This window comes from Aspergillus luchuensis, chromosome 1 (genome assembly GCF_016861625.1).
Source record: "Aspergillus luchuensis IFO 4308 DNA, chromosome 1, nearly complete sequence".
In the NCBI taxonomy this organism is placed as follows: Eukaryota; Fungi; Ascomycota; class Eurotiomycetes; order Eurotiales; family Aspergillaceae; genus Aspergillus; species Aspergillus luchuensis.
Window position 1 is genome coordinate 4,369,929 of NC_054849.1, and position 20,257 is coordinate 4,390,185.

General features: G+C 47.6%; 10 protein-coding genes across 10 annotated transcripts; 6 read left to right on the forward strand and 4 right to left on the reverse strand.

Annotated features, from left to right (window-relative positions):
* Nucleotides 1-1,211: 1,211 nt before the first annotated feature.
* Nucleotides 1,212-2,162, reverse strand: AKAW2_11459A (uncharacterized protein; the record flags this gene model as incomplete). The annotated part of the gene is made up of 3 exons (XM_041683945.1): nt 1,212-1,922; nt 1,979-2,071; nt 2,121-2,162. The coding sequence occupies 3 exons, from the start codon at nt 2,160-2,162 to the stop codon at nt 1,212-1,214; spliced, it is 846 nt and encodes a 281-aa protein (XP_041538179.1).
* Nucleotides 2,163-3,618: 1,456 nt separating this feature from the next.
* On the forward strand, nt 3,619-3,966 carry AKAW2_11460S (uncharacterized protein; the record flags this gene model as incomplete). The annotated part of the gene is made up of 1 exon (XM_041683947.1): nt 3,619-3,966. One exon carries the CDS (start codon nt 3,619-3,621, stop codon nt 3,964-3,966), a length of 348 nt encoding a protein of 115 aa, XP_041538180.1.
* Nucleotides 3,967-5,122: 1,156 nt separating this feature from the next.
* On the forward strand, nt 5,123-5,848 carry AKAW2_11462S (uncharacterized protein; the record flags this gene model as incomplete). Its single annotated transcript, XM_041683948.1, has 2 exons — nt 5,123-5,291; nt 5,349-5,848. The coding sequence occupies 2 exons, from the start codon at nt 5,123-5,125 to the stop codon at nt 5,846-5,848; spliced, it is 669 nt and encodes a 222-aa protein (XP_041538181.1).
* A 29-nt stretch (nt 5,849-5,877) lies between these two features.
* On the reverse strand, nt 5,878-7,241 carry AKAW2_11461A (uncharacterized protein; the record flags this gene model as incomplete). The annotated part of the gene is made up of 5 exons (XM_041683949.1): nt 5,878-6,185; nt 6,238-6,400; nt 6,457-6,738; nt 6,833-7,133; nt 7,189-7,241. 5 exons carry the CDS (start codon nt 7,239-7,241, stop codon nt 5,878-5,880), a joined length of 1,107 nt encoding a protein of 368 aa, XP_041538182.1.
* Nucleotides 7,242-7,851: 610 nt separating this feature from the next.
* AKAW2_11463S (uncharacterized protein) lies at nt 7,852-8,106 on the forward strand (the record flags this gene model as incomplete). Its single annotated transcript, XM_041683950.1, has 1 exon — nt 7,852-8,106. One exon carries the CDS (start codon nt 7,852-7,854, stop codon nt 8,104-8,106), a length of 255 nt encoding a protein of 84 aa, XP_041538183.1.
* Nucleotides 8,107-10,181: 2,075 nt separating this feature from the next.
* Nucleotides 10,182-12,254, reverse strand: AKAW2_11464A (uncharacterized protein; the record flags this gene model as incomplete). The annotated part of the gene is made up of 4 exons (XM_041683951.1): nt 10,182-11,507; nt 11,567-11,915; nt 11,963-12,088; nt 12,160-12,254. The coding sequence occupies 4 exons, from the start codon at nt 12,252-12,254 to the stop codon at nt 10,182-10,184; spliced, it is 1,896 nt and encodes a 631-aa protein (XP_041538184.1).
* Nucleotides 12,255-13,580: 1,326 nt separating this feature from the next.
* On the forward strand, nt 13,581-14,793 carry AKAW2_11465S (uncharacterized protein; the record flags this gene model as incomplete). Its single annotated transcript, XM_041683952.1, has 3 exons — nt 13,581-14,014; nt 14,063-14,696; nt 14,749-14,793. The coding sequence occupies 3 exons, from the start codon at nt 13,581-13,583 to the stop codon at nt 14,791-14,793; spliced, it is 1,113 nt and encodes a 370-aa protein (XP_041538185.1).
* An 88-nt stretch (nt 14,794-14,881) lies between these two features.
* AKAW2_11466S (uncharacterized protein) lies at nt 14,882-16,204 on the forward strand (the record flags this gene model as incomplete). Its single annotated transcript, XM_041683953.1, has 5 exons — nt 14,882-14,996; nt 15,052-15,234; nt 15,311-15,343; nt 15,401-15,604; nt 15,672-16,204. The coding sequence occupies 5 exons, from the start codon at nt 14,882-14,884 to the stop codon at nt 16,202-16,204; spliced, it is 1,068 nt and encodes a 355-aa protein (XP_041538186.1).
* Nucleotides 16,205-17,430: 1,226 nt separating this feature from the next.
* sxa2 (putative pheromone processing carboxypeptidase (Sxa2)) lies at nt 17,431-19,294 on the forward strand (the record flags this gene model as incomplete). Its single annotated transcript, XM_041683954.1, has 4 exons — nt 17,431-17,707; nt 17,761-18,043; nt 18,115-18,341; nt 18,408-19,294. 4 exons carry the CDS (start codon nt 17,431-17,433, stop codon nt 19,292-19,294), a joined length of 1,674 nt encoding a protein of 557 aa, XP_041538187.1.
* Nucleotides 19,295-19,689: 395 nt separating this feature from the next.
* Nucleotides 19,690-20,046, reverse strand: AKAW2_11468A (uncharacterized protein; the record flags this gene model as incomplete). Its single annotated transcript, XM_041683955.1, has 1 exon — nt 19,690-20,046. One exon carries the CDS (start codon nt 20,044-20,046, stop codon nt 19,690-19,692), a length of 357 nt encoding a protein of 118 aa, XP_041538188.1.
* Between the last annotated feature and the right edge of the window lie 211 nt (nt 20,047-20,257).

Consider the following 20,257-nt stretch of genomic DNA (forward strand, 5'->3'; position numbering starts at 1 on the left):
CACAACCAGGATATAATGTAGAGGTCAGACGAGGAATGAGGAACTAATTTGAGCATACGGCTACCCCCATGAGCCCAAGTCTGACTGGATGCCAATGTGGCGATGCGGAAGTGCTCTGATATGGTCGGGGAAAAGGTTGAAAAAGCACAATTGGAACCACAGGGTCTTTAGCAGCCCTGTTAGCTCCGCAGTGGAGGCTTTTCCCTTCCGGTGCGTTTCCCTCGGCTGCTCCCAGTAGCGGGAATCTTTCCCATTGGCGAACCGTCGGCCGGCTGGTGGACACTCTGGAAAGATTGTATTTAGGGCCGGTGTTGTTCGTGTATACCTTGATGAAATTGAGATGTTGCGTAGTCACCGATTACTTGGAAAGCAATTTCATAAATAAGAACACTCCCATAGACATTATCGCGGCATCGGCCTGTCAGTGTTCGGATGTAAAGGGGAAGCTGCTCTGTGAACCATTTATTCTCTTGCTCACCAGCCATTTTGCCAACATGTATAGGTAATGTATCCTTTACAATAAAATCATGTAAGGAGTCAATGCTGGTCAGCCAGAGAATGTCTTTAGGCATTGTTCGATTGAGGGAAATGGAACCCGGCAGAGCAGCCGGAGGTCATTTCTTTCAATTTCCACTTTTGGAACCCTAACAAATCGCTGCCGTCGGAGAAGACCTGACGGACTCAGTTACCGGAGGGCACAGGGCATCAAAGACCCGTGGGAAGCGATAGTATCTTGTCTAATCCGATGGCCGGTACTGACTCTGAAATATTCTTTTGTTCTCTTTAATACACTGCATGGCTGTTGCAGACAGACTTTACGGCATAAGTAGTGTGAAATATTTCGCGAGTGTTTATCTCTTTATATTCAATTTGAATACCACGATTACTCACTCCTCTTTGGTACTTGAGGTCCTTCATTGTCATTCTATAAACAGGGTAAAGTAGAATGTCCTATCAGTAACTATGTTGCTGTAGACTTCACGTATCCGGCTCGGTAGCTCACGAGAATCAGTTAAGCATCCACAACGTGATACAATTCTTGATTTCTGCTTTTCTTTTCTATTCTTTTCTTTCACACATGAGGTTATAGATGGGCGGTTGATGTCCAGCTATAGACGGTATGTATTGGTTGTACAAATCGAAGCTAAAATCGTTGTATTTCAGGTGAGCCCATTGAGATGCAATCTCCCACTCAGAGGGTTCTTCGCGGTTCATTCCAATCTATAGGGAGGCCCTAAGGGTGCACCCCACTTATAGGATTCGCCGATTTCCGCATTATTCCAGCACGCACGTTCCTTGAGATAACAAGGGTCGAGATTCGCAATCTCGGCTGCGTGCATCGCTTTCTCACGATAGTAACGGATTGCTCGTCCACACTCGTCGTACCAGATGATGAGGACAGTCCCTGCGTCAGCGCCTTCGGAGGCCAACGTTTTTTCATCAACGACGTAGATGTGTCCCGCCGCTAAACGGAAGAGGTACTCCGAATAAAAACAAATCCAAGGGTTGCCATCCTCCTCTGGGTCATAGCCGCTTTCCTCGGCACGATGGGGATCCGTCTCGTCGGATTCAAATCCCTCTTCTAGGGCCTCCTGGACATTCTCTTCATATTCTTCAAACAGACAAGTATTATCCAGTAGCTGTGGGACACGAAGAAAAATCTTCTCCCAGTTGGAACCAAAGTTATACAAAGATGAGTCGTTGAAAACTGTAACTGGACCGCCGACCTTGGTATCGATGTAATCTTGAATCCGAGCCCACGAGCCTTCTGTAGAAGGATCGTAGCAGGTGCGGAGCCAACATGGATCTTCGTTCAAGTCACGCTCAGCAGGTAGGCGGATGCGAGCCAGTAGCTCTTGACTAGGTACTGGAAGGCCTCGAACAGACCTCTTCTCTAATCTTCGCTGCTGGTTTCGATACGGCTAATTCGATAGGTTAGTTTTCTGGTTGAAAGAATGAGAGGCTAAAATCAAATTACCTCGCGGCCGCAGACTCCGAGTGCCACGTATTTAGCGAATATTTCCTCGCGTTGGGTTTCAACGGATAGCGGCGAATCTTTCTGCCAATGCTCCTGGAATATCGTCAAAACATGCATATAATCGCTGGGTAAGAAGTCTTACCAAAAGGAACAGATCAGCCTGCCAGGCCGTAAAAGTTGACATCTTGCAGACTATTCTGAAGGATGCTGGTGGGACAGAGTGAGAGATCTATCCAAAATCATCTCGGCACTTAAGACCAGGAGATGAGATGGCTTTCTTGGCAAGGGCTTATCCAAGGTGAAGTGGGAAATATCTTACAATCGATGGAAGCAATTATGCAAGCAAAGCGATGTTCGAAATGAACTGGGAAATCGGATTTGGGTGGGAAGAAGAGGAAAGAAGTGAGGGTGAAAAAAATAAAAAGGATTTGAAGATGGGATAAGCTTAACCCATGATAAAGGGTCCGCCCCATTATAATAATGCGGTCCGCTAAGATTAGCTTAGTAAAATACTCCAAGCTTGGTTATATAGTTAATATTTAGACTGCCATAACAAGTACCTTGTTTAATTCATCTTACTCTATACTCTAGATAGTCAATAAAATATACTTTTACCGTATTCTTTTACTTTCTTTTGCTGTTTTGCTTTCTTTATATAGCGCGCCTCAACATAATGCATTGTTCTCTGTGAATAGTTATCGAGAGCTGAATTGATCTTCATTGGCTTGAAGATAGGGTTTTCGTGCAGCGGTTTGAGGTCTATATGGGTAAAACCTATAAGCATCGACGACAAATAGGAGATCAAGAGCGCATTGCCCACTTCTCAGCTGCTGATATTCGCTATGTATATTTCCGAGGAAGTATAATGAAGAAGTGGTCAGGAATTAGTGTGAAGGGGTCAGAGTGTCAGGATCCCGACCCTCTTCAAGATAACCTACTCTTCTGAGGTTAAGAAGCAATCTCCTACACCCTTAATAGCCCTTAGAGCCCTTAGACACCCGGGGTCAGGAAATCTCAAAAGAGGGTCAGGATCTTGACACTCCGAACCATTCGCATTAACCTCTGACCTGAGGAGTGCATATTGTAAACCTAATTTGTATGACACTGAAATTAGTTTTGAGAACCACCATAGTCTCATTTTTATGTTACTTATTTACTTTTTCTTTCTTCTCCTTTTCACCATCCCGCTTTGAAAGCAGCCGAAGCTGAAACTTTCTACTTACACTTATGGCCAGCTATCAAATCCAATCTGATCTACCTGGTAGATCATAATTCTTCTAAAGCACTGGAATGAGTTTATCAAACGAACTCTTTTACATCCACATACGAAGTATTACTCTATATGTGCAAACCCTTCTAGGCGCTCTATGCATTGGGACCTGCAGTCCGAACCATCAAGACCTGCCATTAACAAACCTGCATGGCGGGAATGCGGTGTGACACAGACACATAGAAGCATGGCACAGGTGGTATTTAGAGAGAACGTTCGAGAGACAATCAATCTCTTGTATAAGAAGGGGCGTTTCCCTGCCCGTTTGATCCTCTAGACAATTGTTCTACACCTATATCTGTTTCGCTGACTTGCTTGTTCGCCTACTCATTTCTACACTTGAATTGATTTTGTCTTTCTTTCTCACAACATGTCGAACCCGTATTATACCTCGAGCTCTGCGAGAAACAACTCGGGCAACACAAATCCATGGGCATGGACAAACGCGCCTTGGACCCAGAGCAGTAACGGGAACAGCTTCTCTTGGAGCAATAACTGTGGCAACACGACATCGAACAATTGTGGAAACACCACCAACACAAACTGCGGGAACACAGTGACCTACAATAATAACGGCACCAAGACCTTTCATACCGGAGACATCACAAGCAACGGCAGCGGTGGGAGCGCTACCTCAACTACAACTACGGCGGGTCGGAATGATTCATCGACTGTATCGGGAGGAAATGGGTCGGGAGGATCCATATCTTTGAGCTGAGTGTTTTTGGGGGAATCAGTCGATTGATCGGCCTCTCTGCTGAGGGGATGGGGCGGGCTTACGACAGCAACGCTTGTGATTAGGGTGGTGCGGCTGAGTTGCTGTCGAATCCCGCAGTGAGACTGCTCCAAAATTTGTGATTTTGTAGCTAAATTCGAATATACTATTCCTATACTCGGACTTCGGATATTGCCTGTTGTTCATTGCCTATTCGACAGGTCTGCCTGTGAGACGGTGCCTACCAATGTGTCTTATCAGCCAGCTCTGTAAATCACTTCTCAATCACATACGGAGTGTTATCAAGAATAGGCTACGGCGGGGTTGAATGGAGAAGGAGGCCATTGCATTACATATAAATGAAACTGTAGATAACTTGGAGTACATCGGACATGTATCTCTCCTTCGAGTAATCCGGGAAAAGAAATAACAGTTTAAAATTGCCTGGCAACCCACCGACAGGTCGGCCTTTGAGACGGTGCCTAGTATGCACATTATTCGCCAGCTCAGCAAATCATTACTGATCACATATACCACACACGAGTCAGGTACTACTGCGGGGTCGAATTTGACCCGTGTGACATGTTAGAGTGCTGATGCCTAAGAAGGACTTCACATTGCATAGACATGGTACATGTCTGTAAATTACATGGTGATACTGTTATTACTGACTATATCTACTCCATGCACACAAAGATTCTCTTGCATGGAATGTCTATTTCTTCTTTGGGTAATCCCGAAGAAGAAAGATAATTAGGGTCTAAAATTAAGCCTACTGGGGTTGATGTGTCGCCTGGTAACCCACCATCACCATATCTCAGACCGGAAAGATCAACTGCAAAGTACAGTTCAATTGACCGATGAAATCCCGACGTCTTGCCGTTGATTTCTTTGGTCCATGTAGGCGACTGTTATGGTGTTTACGCCACCCTCCAACTGCACGTCAGAGCCTATTGAAAAGCCATTTCAGGCCGAAATCGAGCCTTAGATGGGGCGCAGATTGCAGATATGGACACGGTGGCTATGAAAAGAGTAAGTGCAGTATGTACGTTCTTTGAGGATATGTTGAGCTCCGATCGTAGTTTAGGATAGGGTAGGTAAGCAATGAAACCCGTTCGTGGCTATAAAAGCTTACTCTCTCCCCAGCCATCTCCGTGGAATGAAGCAACTCTACATCAAAAGAAAGAAATCGCAACTAAACACATCAAACTTTTTCTCTGGGTCTACATCAAGACCCACGACACAATTTCCAATTAACGCTTTCTCAGCCAAAATGGGGAAGTACGACGAAGCCAATGAGATCGAATTCATGTGCGTCATCAAAGGCGGCAAGTGCAGATCCCCTATCTAATTATTCAAGTTCAATGATAATAATGACCCAACAGCCGACGCCAACGACAGAGACGTCAAGGTGAAGCAAGAGGATGACATGACACTCCGACAGTTGCAGGCCTATATACAGACCACTCAAAAACTCATAGGAGAATTGACTCTTTACTACAACAACAAAAAGCTCACCAACCTGTACGCTCCGATTGGAGAGGTTCTAAAGCCCGGAGACACTCTGGTCATCCACAACAACACCAAGGCAATCGTCGCCACTGGCGGCTTTGGTATGGGAGGCGAGGCGAAATCCAACAGCAGCAATCAGGCCGTCGCCCATGGAGGCCACGCCACCGGCGGCATGTTCTACCCATCGGGGAAGCCCAAGGCAGGCAGTGGAACTGGAGGAGATGCCTGGGGGGATTATGGGGCGGGCGGGGATGGCTTTGGCGGAAATGCGAACAACGTGCATGGATCAGTGAAGGCGGGCCTAGCGGTATCGGGGAATTTTCATAAACACGAGGAGCACCGATCGATGAAGGAGAGGCTCTTTAGGCGTTAGATAGGGCAAGATTTTAGATTTAGTCAAACTCAATTGTGGCTTGGCCTATATTTAGCCAGTGTAGCCTTTCCTCCCCGGGCATTTCCTCCCCGAGCATTCTTTCCACATGCTGAACCTCCCTCAGCGCCCCCTGCAATGGCGTGGTGGTATCCATTGGCACTTCCACCGAATCCGTGGCCCCCGAGAGACTCTTCAAGGCTGACCGAAGCCTCCGTAATTCTGCCTCCCGTGCTATCCCCATAGTCTGCGTAGCCTCCATCCCCAGATCCCGCATTGGCTTCGTAGGTCGAGGGGTCTGGGCCTGGCAAACCATCAGGAACTATATCGATGGAAGAGGCTAGTTGCATATCAGCGTCCATTACACGGGGATTTCTGGAGGTAAAACATACTCGGTTTTTCGAATGAGATGATTTCAACCAACGCAGCCCATACCTCTCCGTACCGTACATCGTCGTCTCCACGAAATTTGCAAATCGTACGATGGTCGGATCCTTGTAGCATCGTTGCAACCTCGCTTAGCTGATTCATTTGCGCAGAATATGGCTGAACCACCTGAATCCGCGAGTCAGATACCAATGGTTTCATGTGACCGGGGGAGGGCGTCTCACAAGTAAGCCATTCAGCCGCCGGTCTTCGTAGAATGTCCTAATCTTCAAGTCTTTGGCGGTTTGAACAAAGTCCTCGCTGATTTCCTGACAGGCCGGGGAGTCTTTACGAAGGTCCTCTACGTAACTGGACCTCTTAAAGGGGCCCAAAAGCCAGGACCCCCAGCCTGCCACGGATGCTAGACCCGCACCATGGTGCGGTACGCCCAGGAAGAGACATCCTCGTACGCTGCTGGAAAGATGCTCATACCGCTTATTGTGAATGGAAGAGGCAATATTCAATGCCTATGCAGAAGCCGGTATTCAAGTCAGAACGTCTATATAGGCCCCTTTGTGGATAGATGGGAATTCTGGGGGAATCAAACGAGGAGAAAAATACCTTCTTCACAACCAAGCCACCCAAACTATGAGCGATGAAAACAATACCGAGGGATTTGTGCTTCATTTCGTTCATTTTCACGTACAGTCCTTCCAACAAGACCTTTGCCACTTGTCTGATATTCTCGGTCGACTCGGTGGACATCAATTTCGCGGCATACGAAAATGATAGGACTCTTGATTTGATGCCCTTTTCTTGTTGGAGCCTCGGCTCGATCGACGATCGAACCCAGTTCCATCCGTTCGTCTCACACTCCCATGTCTTGAGATAGTCCCCGCCAAGTCCATGCACGGCAACGATGCTTCGACTCCATTAGCCTGGTCGCGATGGAAGTTGAATGTTTCTAGCCAACCTACACAGTTTCTGCCTCCTTATCTCCACTCATATCATACAGTCCAGGTGACGACATTTTGCAATCCCGTAGATTCTCCGGCTAGCTTGTGAGTATGGGCTTGAATGGCGACGCGGCTGAGTTTAAGATGAGAGACATTTTCAAGAGAAGAAAATTATCAACCCCGCGAGGTACACAACATCGGGCAGCCTTGCGTTGAGGTCGACAGTTCCCTCGATGATGAAAGATACACTCGAGCGGAGTCCCCGAGCCAATGATTCCCCGCAGAATACCTTGTCCAACCGGAATATCGCCATGAACAAGGCGCAATATGACCCCCTCCTCCTGAAGCAGACGCTGCGTAAGATTGCATATGAGATGCATATTTGCTTATTTCCTTTTTCTTTTTCTATTGCGTATAGAAATATCTTTTCTTTTCTCATCTCTTCCTTTTCTTTTCTTTTTTTTTTTACACCCACGCTAGATCCGAAGTGCAGATCACGTAGTCTAGATGTTGATCCAAGCGAAGTACGTTTTTTTCCTCCTACAAAACATGCCTACGATAGCTGGAACCGACAATGCCTCGAAGTAACATAAATACTCCTTCTTTCCCTGCCTTCACAGAAGTTTCCCAAATCAAACCAACTATCTACTGCTACCTATCGCTACGCGAAAAATCCTAGCTACCATGGCCGCTCCCAACCGCAGACCCGAATACGATACTTCTGGCACCGGTGGTAATGCTGATGCACATTATGGATACTGGAGGGGAAGCGGCCAAGCTGTCACCGGCGGTAACGGCACCGGTGGTAACATTCAGATGCCGGCAAGCCGTGCGGATGCCAACATCAAGATGACAGGGACGGGAGGCAATGCCAGAGCGAATGCCGGGGGCATTGCAAGGGGCGGCGATGCAAGGGGAGGCAACCTCACAATTACTTGATTTGTTTTGAAGACGACTGCAGGTAATAGGATATTGTCTGTCTGTCTCTTGGGAGATGCTTGTATTAATGGCATATAGGGCTATCTCATTTTCCACTATTTGAGCCGAACTTCTTGCTTTGTCGCGGCACAAGAGTACACAGGATCATGGGTCTGATTGTATAATAATGCAGGGGCAGTGTGGAAGGAACGATTGTCATGAAATTGCGACATTCTCGTATTTCGATTAGCATGACATAAGAAAACTAGAGCATTACCTTTACCATCTGAGAATCTTGTTGGTTATTCTTGCCTGTTTATAAGAATAGGCTTGATCAGATATGTGCCTAGGCTTGAGATAAGACAAATCCACAGCTTCATGCGGCCGTCACCAAACCCCGCTATATTTATAGCAATCTGTCACATCTCATGCGTCGGGCAGCCTTGCGTTCGGGGACTACTTGTCCCCATTGAAAAAGAGATACACTCGGGCAGTTTTTCTTAACTGATGATTTCCCCATGAATACCTTGACTCCGTGGTGATAATTCTCCAAGCCCGGAGTTATGCTGCGAGACATTAGTTGGGGTGTAAGAAAGAAAAAAAAAAAAAAAAGAAGGAAGGAGGGATTTTCTCTACCAAAAAGACGTGTCCATGGTTGGATGTAATTGCGCTCTCAATGATATGCGTCAGATGCAACACGCCGCCGCCAGTGCGAGGCAGCCCAGCTAGTGCACGCTAGGTATCTAGTAGCTCCGTCACACGCAGTGCAGTGTACCCCTCTTTGATAAGTACAGCTGAGTTGGCACGACCTTCAGCCTCTGAATCAAATTTCTGGGATTGACGGGAGTCCAAACGGGGTATTCCGCGTCGGCCTCATTCAACTGAATGCAATGCAAAAAAAAACTATTCTTAGATGCTATTCGCTATCCACGACATCTTGTGTGGAGATAGCCACACGTACATACGCCAGTACGTATGCGCATGAACAACAAGTCATTCCTGCATGGCGCTAGATAGGCTAAATACCCACGGGTATCACCCTCGGGGAATACCCTAAGGGCACAGAGTAGTACAAACAGTGAATATGTCTGTACCACGACCAGGAAATTTCTTAAAGAGTTGTTTTCATGTCGCCCTTGGGCTCCCAGGGATCCAAGAGCTATCAATTTCAACTGCTGGCGTAGACGCGTTTAATTCACAGATAGAAAATAGTTAGTTACACCCTTGTTTTAATACAATTTGTAGAGTCTCATTACTTTTGTCCATGATGGCGGGGTCGTAAGCTGTTAAGTCGGTTTACAGTAAACGCTTCCGCTGGTTCTAGGGTCTATAAGACTGCGATGACTGAAAACATACAATGAATGTTGATGGCGCTAGTGCTCGCTCCAGGGTAAGCTAAAGCGCCAGTTTTCAACCCTCAATCATCGCAAAGACACCTTCTAGAAGCCATTTTATTGATGAAAATAAAGATGGCACGCTTAATTACTAAACTGATATTGCTCAAGAGTGTACAAGATAAGAGGTGACGCCTTTGACAAGAGGCTTTCGTTGCTGGCACTTTGGGCTTAGTTGTCATACTGGAGCCGCTGAAGCCTGAAGTCGGAATTGGCTGTCGGCCTTCAGATGTTAGTTTTGAAATTTTAGGGTGGTGGCATGAATGCGCTAGTGTTTCGGGCATTCCAAGACGTCAGCGGACAAAATCGCCCCAGCTAGAGCGGCTGATTGTTTTGTTTTTCGCTTGAGTCTAAAGTCTAATCTAGAATTTCCAGGAAGTCCGAGTAATATTCCGAGCCAATCAGCGGGGTTAGAACAAAGAACACTTGCCTAATCTGCTCTAGCATTGAGTGGTTTACTTATAGAGCTTCGTGGTTCATTGCTTTGCTTTCTCTCTACTGGATCAGTGTACAGAGTGTAAATAGCTACTACCCTCTGCCGCAAATGTGAGTAGGGGTTAACCCACAGGTCTGTGTAATAATGCTTGACCGAATAAGTCTGCTCCGACTCTATCAACACTAATTCCAGTAGAGGCTCCTACAAGCCAGATTGTGTTTGATATGTGCGGAATGGATACAAAAGAAAGGACCAAATACCCCTAGCTACATCCATTGATCTATCTCGAGAGGCTCTGTGTCGTCCTCGCTGTTTGTAACATCGGCTTCAATCCAGCCGGCGTTAACGGCAACCTGAAGGGCCTCGCAGTATCCATCAGTGGAAATCCATATCTTCATGATGCGCGGATGAGGGGGTTTCGTGGTTCCTATAACTTCAATGAAGGACTTCAAACAATCTTGATACCAATGTGACTGTTCCGGATCATCTAAGATATGGAGTCCATCAATGCAGCAGGCTAATATTGGCGGTCCCAAAGGAATTATATCCTTCAAGAAACCAATTGCGTCGGGCAGCGAGTTAGGATCCGTAGTAAGGCGACGTATTCGAGCGGGCGAGAAATCCGGCAAATCCTCAGAATCATAGTCAGAGGATAGATTATCTTGAATGAAGGCTAACATTTGAGATGTCAAAGAGTACACCATCTTCAGGAGCTCTTCTGACCGGGAGAATGTTTTGTACTGTCCCGAGTCATATTCACAGAAAAATGAAATGATAGGAACACGAAGCCTTCGGAATGTTTCGACAATGCGCGCTGTTATCAGTGTGTTTGGGGTCGTGCCACCCATTGTTGCCGGGCCTTCAAGCCATAGCGCCTCGGATGACCTCGATTGAGTCCATTGCACTAGACGAGAGTATACCTGGGGGTCTGTTGATCCATAGCAGCTTTCCTCAAGCAGGCGCTCCTCCCTCTTGAAACAGACATATCCTTTCATCCACGCTGTGCCTTCCAAGATGGTCTGAGTGGTCCAGTACTGGTCATTGTGTTCGTCTTGTATGCCTGGCGCCACGCTGGCTGCTAAGTTAGGTTCATGGATATTAGGCAGACCACGAATGACATATGGAGCGCCAGACGGGCTCTCAGAAGCGGCCAGGAATTGACCAGGCGTCCTAAACTGGTTATTGGCATTGGTGGCAGTCGGCCATGACTCACTATACCCGCCAACGAGAAGTGCCTGAAGCAACTGTCCCAATTGTCCCAAATCATAACTCATATTTTCCATCATTACGGAGTTCTTCTCATCACTCAATTCTTTCACATGATAGTCAAGATCGTTCATCGAGCATTGGAGCTGATTTTGAAAACTGCTCCCGAGACTATTCTGGAAGCGCTTAGCTCGTGAGAGTAACCAGTGGTCGAGTATAGAAACCAAGAGCCCAAATAACGTCTTATAGAACTTCACAATATGGGTTCTAATGTAATCGTTTTGCTTCGAGATTCGAATAGCATGGGACAGCTTGTAGGTCTTATCAGAGAGCTTTTCAAGGCAGTCGGCGATTAACTCTGCAATTGCTTCGTGCTCCAGTGTAGCCTTCATTGGGAGTGTCAGTCTCGCGATTTTCGGGTTTAACAAGGAGGGTAATTAAAGACCTTAATACAAGCAGTTAAGCCCCCGATCAAGACTGATGTGTACTTGTCTCCGGAAGGAAGCATATCAAGGAGGTACTTATGGTTATTAATTCGTCCGGCCACTTTACCGAACCATCCCTTCACCCTCCCCACTTTTGTATGCGTCTTTGCCTCCAATTCATTTTGCGCTCTGCGCACAACCGCCTCGAGCCTCTCTGGAGTGGGATTCTTGATGAGTTTAGCGAGATCTTTACTATCATCCCCACGCTTCTCGATAAGATCTTCGATCGCCTTTTTCCACATTTCTTCGAGCTCCTTGGTTATTTCTTTGAGTTCATCAGATTCAGCAGATGCGATGGACGAAGAGGATCTTGATGAGAGTCAGAAGTGGGCACTAGAAAACAATTGCTCTCTTACAAAGCGTATTTGGACGGTGACCCATCCCGATATAAGCGAATTGTCCGGTCGGTAGATTCACTAAACAGCCTCCTTCCTTCACTCTCCTCCTTAACCTCCCACTTGACATGCTCATCAAGGCTTTTCCTATCAGGCCATCCGTCAGCATGTCCTCGCTCCTAAGATGTAGATTTCTCGATCTTGGTTTGGTCACTCACACCCATGGCTCCTCGGGCTGTTCATTTTTGGCTTTGGAGCTGAACTGTCGGACATGTGTTAGGGCCTCGCCTGCTCTACGCTTGAAGTGATTCATGGTAGCACAGGTGTAGTGTTGACGTCTAGATTTGATGACTGGATATCAGAAAAGACTGAGCTAGGTCATGGGTAAGTCAGATGGCAGAACATATGAATATGACAGACTAGATCACCTGGCCAGACAGGTTACCAGTTCACCGAGGTTCGAACTCCCCTGATGCCTATCCTGATACCCAATTCCCGCTCAGAGATTATGTTGTCCTAGACACTACTCCGTACTGACTTGGACTAGCCAAAAAAGCAATACTCTCGCTTTTCGGTGGTTCTCAGCCGTATGGTGTCTTCTTCCCCACTCGTGCGAGGATTGATCCCCGATCCCCGATCCCCGAGAGGTATCAGCTGAAGGTAAGGTATTGTTTGTCACCCTAAGGCTACACTTGCAGCCATGTGTAAGGCTCCATAACAGTTCACTACTGCCCTATCAAAGGTTTGCTCATGTCTAAATCCGGAGTTCCGGGGATTTGGACTCGCTCGAGCGCAGGCATGAGGACTGATAGGTGTGGTCAGCCACTGACATTTTGAAAATGACCCCTAGCTCCTCGGAGTGACTCCGGTTATCGCTGCATGACACGTAGTATGATGTGCTTATTGCTATCAAGCACGGGATGAAACTTACCTACGCATGGGGTAGATGTCAGAATCAATTGATCCGAGCTTGCAGGGAGCTGAAAGGTGGAACAGAGGGCCGACAAATCGACATCCAGACGTCGCCAAATAGCAGGCTGAGTTTTGATCCCCGACCTAAAACCCGCCAACTTGAGTGAATTAAGGTAATATATACGGTAGTTCCATGATATTTCCTATTGTATACTCAGTAATATTTCGTTTGTATTTCCCTGACCTATGAGGTTTTTTCGGGTAATTCAGGAGTCCCCGAAGAACAAAAAAGCAATATGGGGAGGCTTGTGGACGGACAACCATCGGTAATTGGGTTCTCTGCTGTTGATTCTGATAGTGGCAATCTGGTGAACATACTCCGTACTTAGTCCTAGCTGACACGTCGAGAATGGCGATGCAGTCTCTTCAGCTTCCTTCTGGCCATCCGGGGGACGTCGATCGTAATACGGCCACATCATCACATATTTTCTTTTGTCAATCAATCATCCCAGCTCCAGGGTACGTACCGCTTTAGAAAATACACTCTAGATGCGGCGTACATCAAATAGACCACATTTTCCGCAGGTCTGTAATCCCGAACCAGCACCCAGTGCTTTGGAATCTGCTCATCTATCGTTTTCTCGTCCCCAAACTCGTCACTCCATAGAAGCAGCTTCTGTCCAGAGGTATTCTACCATACAAGTTTGTCTAACTTTGTCTTTTTACGATGACTCTCACAGGTGTTGAGACCTCACACGTTGTTGAGGTTGTTGACGATGCGAAACATTCTACACCAGGAGATGGCGCAACGTTGCCCGGTTCGGAGCAGGACGAACGACCGGAAGATTTGTTCAAGCCCATAAAATATACCTATGATTGCTTCAATTATGATGGCGCAGACTTCAAAGAGACCCATGATACCCCCGTGCAGCTCAAAGTTGTGAAAGAGCCCAAACAGCCCTCCCCTACAGAGGAACCCTCCTGTCTGTTTGAGATAGTGACAAAGATTATGGTCAGACGGCCTCCTGGTGGTATGCCAGAAGACGCTGAAAGGCCTTCACTGGAGTTCATGAAGGTGGAAAACGTGAATAAGGCGAGAATGATCATTTATTCGCTGTCCCTCCTAGATGCCATTCGAGAAGTCGTCAAGTACTACCCGAGGTAAGTCTTGAGTGCGGTGCATGGGACGTGGAGGCTAATGAATAGCAGTCAAAACCTGATCGGGGACGAGGTGACAGTCCATGAACCTTATAGGGTGCTAATTCATCACATCCGGGAGCTGAGAGAATTGAGGGACCGACTAGACACCAACACTGCCGCAAAGCCCGACGCTCATCTCTTAGAGAAGTGCCGTCACCTCGAGGTGCTGCTACAATTTTTGGATCCAGTAGTCCAGCGTATGGTACTTCCGGCTGACAAGCGACTACTGAAAGAAACCCCTACGGTAATCTTCGAGGACATATGGTATCTTCTGAAACCGGGATCATTGTGCTACTTCCTCAACGATAATATATGGCTTGGTGGAATCATCGAAAACGTGCAGTATTCAGAAAAGTCCGATGATGAAGAGGAAGCCTGGATGGTGAGCGTTATGTTTCAGGACAGTGATTTTCACCAACATGTTTTTGGTCCTGCACCTCGACTTATCTCCATAGAGGCTTTTGACGGTGAAAAGGTTGTGACCACATTGCCCGTCTTTCCATGTCAGTTTCATGATAGGCAGGATAATGGCTCTAGGCGGGCTGCCTTTCAGCGAAGGGGCGCCTTAGTCCGAGACATCGTATGGGGTGGCTACAAGTACATGAGATATAGTGGCAGGCTCATGGACAATAAGAAAAGAAAGGTGACTTATCTTTAAAACCGTCCGGAGTGACGAAAGTGCTGATCGCTTGCAGTATGATGGTCCCGTTATAATCGGGCCATGTGATTCTCCAAGTTGATTTTCCCGATAGCGACTGGACATTCAATTGGAAACCAGGCAGCATCAAGAACGCAAAGGTCGAAGATGATCAAAATCCGATAAGTTCGATGCTTCCGCTGGATTTGAATGCCAGCGAGTGTTCAAAATCACTACTCTCCGATGACCACCTATTCATGACATGTCCTGTCATGGCTGCATTTGCATTGTCGACCAAAACTTGGGGTAAATTAACCTTGCGATACAGGAAAAGGGTTTACTTGCTAACTATGATTTGCAGAGATTGTGAACGTTGACTATGCAGAGCAATTGGAGAAGGCGACTACCATACCGGATGCAAATATAAAACCCGAAAGCCTTCAGATCATTAAAGCCCTGTCAGATCGCCAAATCAAAACGCAAAATCTCTGGTCCGCAGACTTCATCAAGGATAAAGGTGAAGGCGTTGTCGTGCTACTTCACGGTCAGTTGCGGTGCCTGATTATAGTTCGTCACGCTGTTTCATGTCCCTCTCAGCTGATGTTGTAGCTACACTACAGGGCCCCCTGGAGTCGGGAAGACGTATACCGTTGGTGAGTTAGCCCGCCAAGGCGCCTAAAATGATTACTGTAGTATTAACAACCACTCAGAATCAATTGCAATGAATACCGGTCGTCCCTTGATCAATCTGACAATAGCAGACCTAGGTACGAAGGAAGATTCAATTGAAACTCAACTTACCAGTTGGTTTGCACTTGCTCAAAGGTGGCGAGCAATTCTACTCCTCGATGAGGCCGACATCTTTCTCGAACGTCGAGAACACAAGGATATTGCCCGGAATGGAATAGTTTCTGGTATGTCGTATTCTATTATTGCTCGATCGAACGTTTGTCAGACAGTCACTAATTGCATTCTTGAAAGCTTTCCTCCGAAAGATGGAGTTCTTCAAAGGCTTGCTCTTCCTGACCACCAACCGGGTAGGCCACATCGATGAAGCATTTATCTCCCGGGTTCACGTTATTATTGGCTTCGAAAAGCTTGACCCAGAAAAGCGAAAAAAGATCTGGAAGAACTTTCTCGACAAGCTGCACGGGGAACAGAGAGGCAAAATTCGTGTCACCCCGAACTGCGCTCAATTTCTTATGGGGAATGAGATGAGCACGATGGACTGGAATGGGCGTGAGATCCGGAACGCCCTCCAGACTGCCATCGCGTTGGCTGAATACGATATGCGTGGGAGCGAATACTACCACGAGGGGGATGAGATCACCGTTGAGAGCGACCATTTCAAAAAGGTGATGGAAATGAACCGGTCGTTTCGCGATTATATGAACAGCATCAAGAATAATACTGAAGAGAAACGCGCCCAAATGTTTTATGGGCGCAATGATTCTTTTACCCAGGATGGTGCTGCAACTGCGACTGCCCCTTCTGGTACACGACACTTGCCCTGAGAATGTTGCCCTACATGGATGTACTTTCACATAGACAACCCATCAATCTGTTCCTTTTCTGTCCCTGATACGCAGAATATTTCTTACTCGGTATGATCTGGAGAAAGTTGACCATCGAAGACCAGATTAGATAAATACAACGAGGTCCATATCAGATGATCATCATCTAATAGCAGTGATCTAGTAGCATTATGTAGTAGGCCAATCATCATACCCTATTCCAATACTCTCGAAGCAACCCACACAAGCGTAGAATATTGTCACAGATTTTACACTACCGACCTCACTTAGCCCGCCCCTTTACCAATTAAATAGCGTATGCTTTCACAATCTCGTAATAAGTATAGCCATAGTCGAAAGTTCCACAGCAAGACCTATGGAATACCGCCCTATCTCAATAGCCGCGTTCTGGCAGCTCGCACGGACCATTAGCTCTCTGCAGTCTGCAGACTCCAGCCGGATTATTTGCACACAATTCGAGCTTAACAGGCAGACAATCGGTGCTCATAAAAAGCAATTCAGTTCTAATGACAACGGTATTCTCGGTTTATCGGCTAGCTGCGCGTGCTACCGTTCTGCAGGACTGCAGTTCTGCCCTCGGGCCCATTGCCGTTCGGACGCCCGACGGACTCCCGCGACACCTTGAGACATGGCGGGACCATCCACCGTATCACAGCCATCCAGCAAGACCAAGTGGAGGTGTTCAGGGCTCTGTTCATCACAATATCGGCTGATTAATGCCTCTTATCACTAGCGAATGCCGAAGCTTAGCTTGATACCCCATCGAGATATCGTCACCGACAATCGTTATCATCACACTACAGGCCCGCAGTTTCCGCCTGTATTCCCGCATTAGGAAATGAGCATCGCATTCATCTTCCCACGAGGCCTCTTCCGAGGACAGCCGCTCCAACTTTCTTGCGATCATGCTTGTTTCTCCTCTCACATAGCTGCCGCGAGCTTCTTATTGGTACCTTCGTGATCCCTCGTTGCATCCTATTCGCGCAACGCCCCGCCAGAGATGTTTCTGCAAGGTCCCATCACCTTGTTGCGTTGCCTATGCCCCGCCCTCCAGTTTCCGACAAGTTACTTTGTACCTGTGGTTGCGAATCCTGAATCTGTGAGCGCGCTCCGACAATCAGATGGTTTCCTACGTGGGCATTGTCGCCTTAGCGTCGCTGCACTACATCATCGTTAGGCAGCATGGAACTGGCACCCGCATATAAATGGCCCGGCACCCCCATGGACAGGCTCGGTGTTCGTGCACGCCTGTCCACTGGCCCGTCCCCCAAAGACCTATCAGTATGCTGTTTCGCAGTCTGCTGTCGACGGCTGTTCTAGCCGTCTCGTTATGCACGGATAATGCTTCCGCTGCTAAGCATGGTCGATTTGGCCAGAAAGCTCGCGACGCCATGAACATCGCAAAGCGTTCCGCTAACGCCGTGAAACACTCGTTGACTATTCCTGTCGAGGACTATCAGTTCTTGAACAACAAGACTAAGCGTACGTATCTCGGTTCGACAATGGACGACAGCTGGCTTACTTTTGCCGTTTAGCTTACCGCGTGGAAAGCCTGCCTGATGTTCACTTCGATCTGGGCGAGATGTACTCCGGCTTGGTCCCTATTGAGAAGGGCAACCTATCACGGTCCCTTTTCTTCGTCTTTCAGCCCACTATCGGCGAACCTGTGGATGAGATCACCATCTGGCTGAATGGTGGCCCGGGTTGCAGTTCCCTTGAAGCCTTCCTTCAGGAAAATGGTAGATTCGTGTGGCAGCCCGGAACCTACCAACCTGTTGAGAATCCATACTCATGGGTGAATCTTACTAACGTTCTGTGGTAAGTGTGTAACATTCCTGAATTTCTGGTTGAGTATGTGGAAAGAGTGTCGACCTAATTTGTTTTTATAGGGTTGACCAACCCGTGGGAACGGGATTCTCTTTGGGAGTGCCAACCGCTACATCCGAGGAGGAGATTGCTGAAGACTTTGTAAAGTTTTTCAAGAACTGGCAGCAGATCTTCGGTATCAAGAACTTCAAAATCTATGTTACTGGAGAAAGTTATGCGGGCCGCTATGTTCCTTACATCTCCGCGGCCTTCCTGGATCAGAACGATACAGAACACTTCAACCTGAAAGGTAATCAATCCTCTACCAACCAACCTAGAATTCCATTTCGAGTCCTCGACTAATCTTACTACTCAGGTGCACTGGCCTATGACCCCTGTATCGGCCAATTCGACTACGTGCAGGAGGAAGCACCAGTTGTCCCCTTTGTCCAGAAGAACAACGCCCTCTTCAACTTCAACGCAAGCTTTCTAGCAGAGCTAGAAACCCTCCACGAGCAATGCGGATACAAGGATTTCATCGACCAGTATCTAGTCTTCCCCGCATCCGGAGTCCAACCACCGAAGGCTATGAACTGGAGCGACCCCACCTGCGATGTATACGACATCGTCAACGACGCCGTCCTGGACCCCAACCCATGCTTCAACCCCTACGGAATCAACGAAATGTGCCCCCTCCTCTGGGACGTTCTCGGCTTCCCCACCGAACTCGACTACCTCCCCGCAGGGGCCACCATCTACTTCGACCGCGCAGACGTCAAACGTGCCATGCACGCCCCCAACATCACCTGGTCCGAGTGCTCCGTGGAGAGCGTCTTCGTCGGAGGTGATGGCGGTCCCGAGCAGGAGGGCGATTTCTCAGCCAACCCTATCGAACATGTCCTGCCGCAGGTCATCGAAGGCACTAACCGGGTTCTGATCGGTAACGGTGACTATGACATGGTCATCCTCACTAACGGCACTCTTCTCTCCATCCAGAATATGACATGGAATGGGAAGCTTGGGTTTGATACTGCCCCGAGCACCCCCATCAACATCGATATCCCGGACCTCATGTACAATGAAGTATTTGTTGAGAACGGCTATGACCCGCAAGGTGGTCAGGGCGTTATGGGTATTCAGCACTATGAGCGTGGTCTTATGTGGGCTGAGACCTTCCAGAGTGGTCACATGCAGCCTCAATTTCAGCCGAGAGTGTCCTACCGTCACCTTGAGTGGCTACTTGGTCGGCGGGATACCCTGTAAGGCGAATTAGGCTAGGATAAGGGATATTGTTGTGATGATAGTAAAGATATAAGTTATGATCTGTAGATACGTTGCGCGAATGTACATGAGCAGCTTTTATTGGCAGTTTCAAAAGTAAAAGTGGCAGTAAACTCGAGTTAATCCTGAAGGTGTGGCCCAATCGCATAGAATTGCACAATGTGCCTTGTCCGAGACACGTACTGCTAACGTAGATGTTCTGGGGATGAAGGATAGTCCAAGAGAGTGAGTGGGTGGTAGGAATAAGTCGGTCACACAGCATCTCCCACTGATGTGGTAGCACATGAAGAGGACACGACGAAACACCTTGCCAATAATCTATGTATGTAAATAAGCAATTGGCACTAAAGCTAGCTAGATAGAGAAGCTATTTACAATCAAGGTAGTAGTATGATGCCAAAGAAACAGGAAAGCCACAGAGTCTCTCTAAGTAGTCTAGACCGTGCGCCTTTGTTGCGAAGAGAAATACCCCGTTCCACGAAATGCTTCCTGTAAGGGGAGACGGACGCCTTAATGGAACCGGCTCTCTTGAGTCGAATGAAAGATGAAGGGGGGGAAAGGTCAAATACAGCGAGGGATGTGGGTGCCCTGCTCAATAGATGGGGGTATGCAAAAATAGAAAAATAGACAGCGATGATGCGATGCGTGAAGAGATTGCTCGTCTCCATCTCTGTCTGGGTGGTGGTGGGATAAGGTCGCACTGCATTGTGCTCTTTGCTTCGCGAGTGCTGCATGTCTGGTATCTGATCCCGACATGACTCTGTGGGGGGTGTGTGTGTGTGTGTGTGACAGGTTCCCTCTCTTAAGGTCCTCTCCTTCTCCTACTTCAAACATCGTCATGTTATCTCTAGACAGCCAACGTGTGTGTATCAGATTCAGCTTCAGTCATAATCTCATTCATCATTTCATCAATTCTTCCTGGTCGGGGGCCGTCATAAGCAGCAG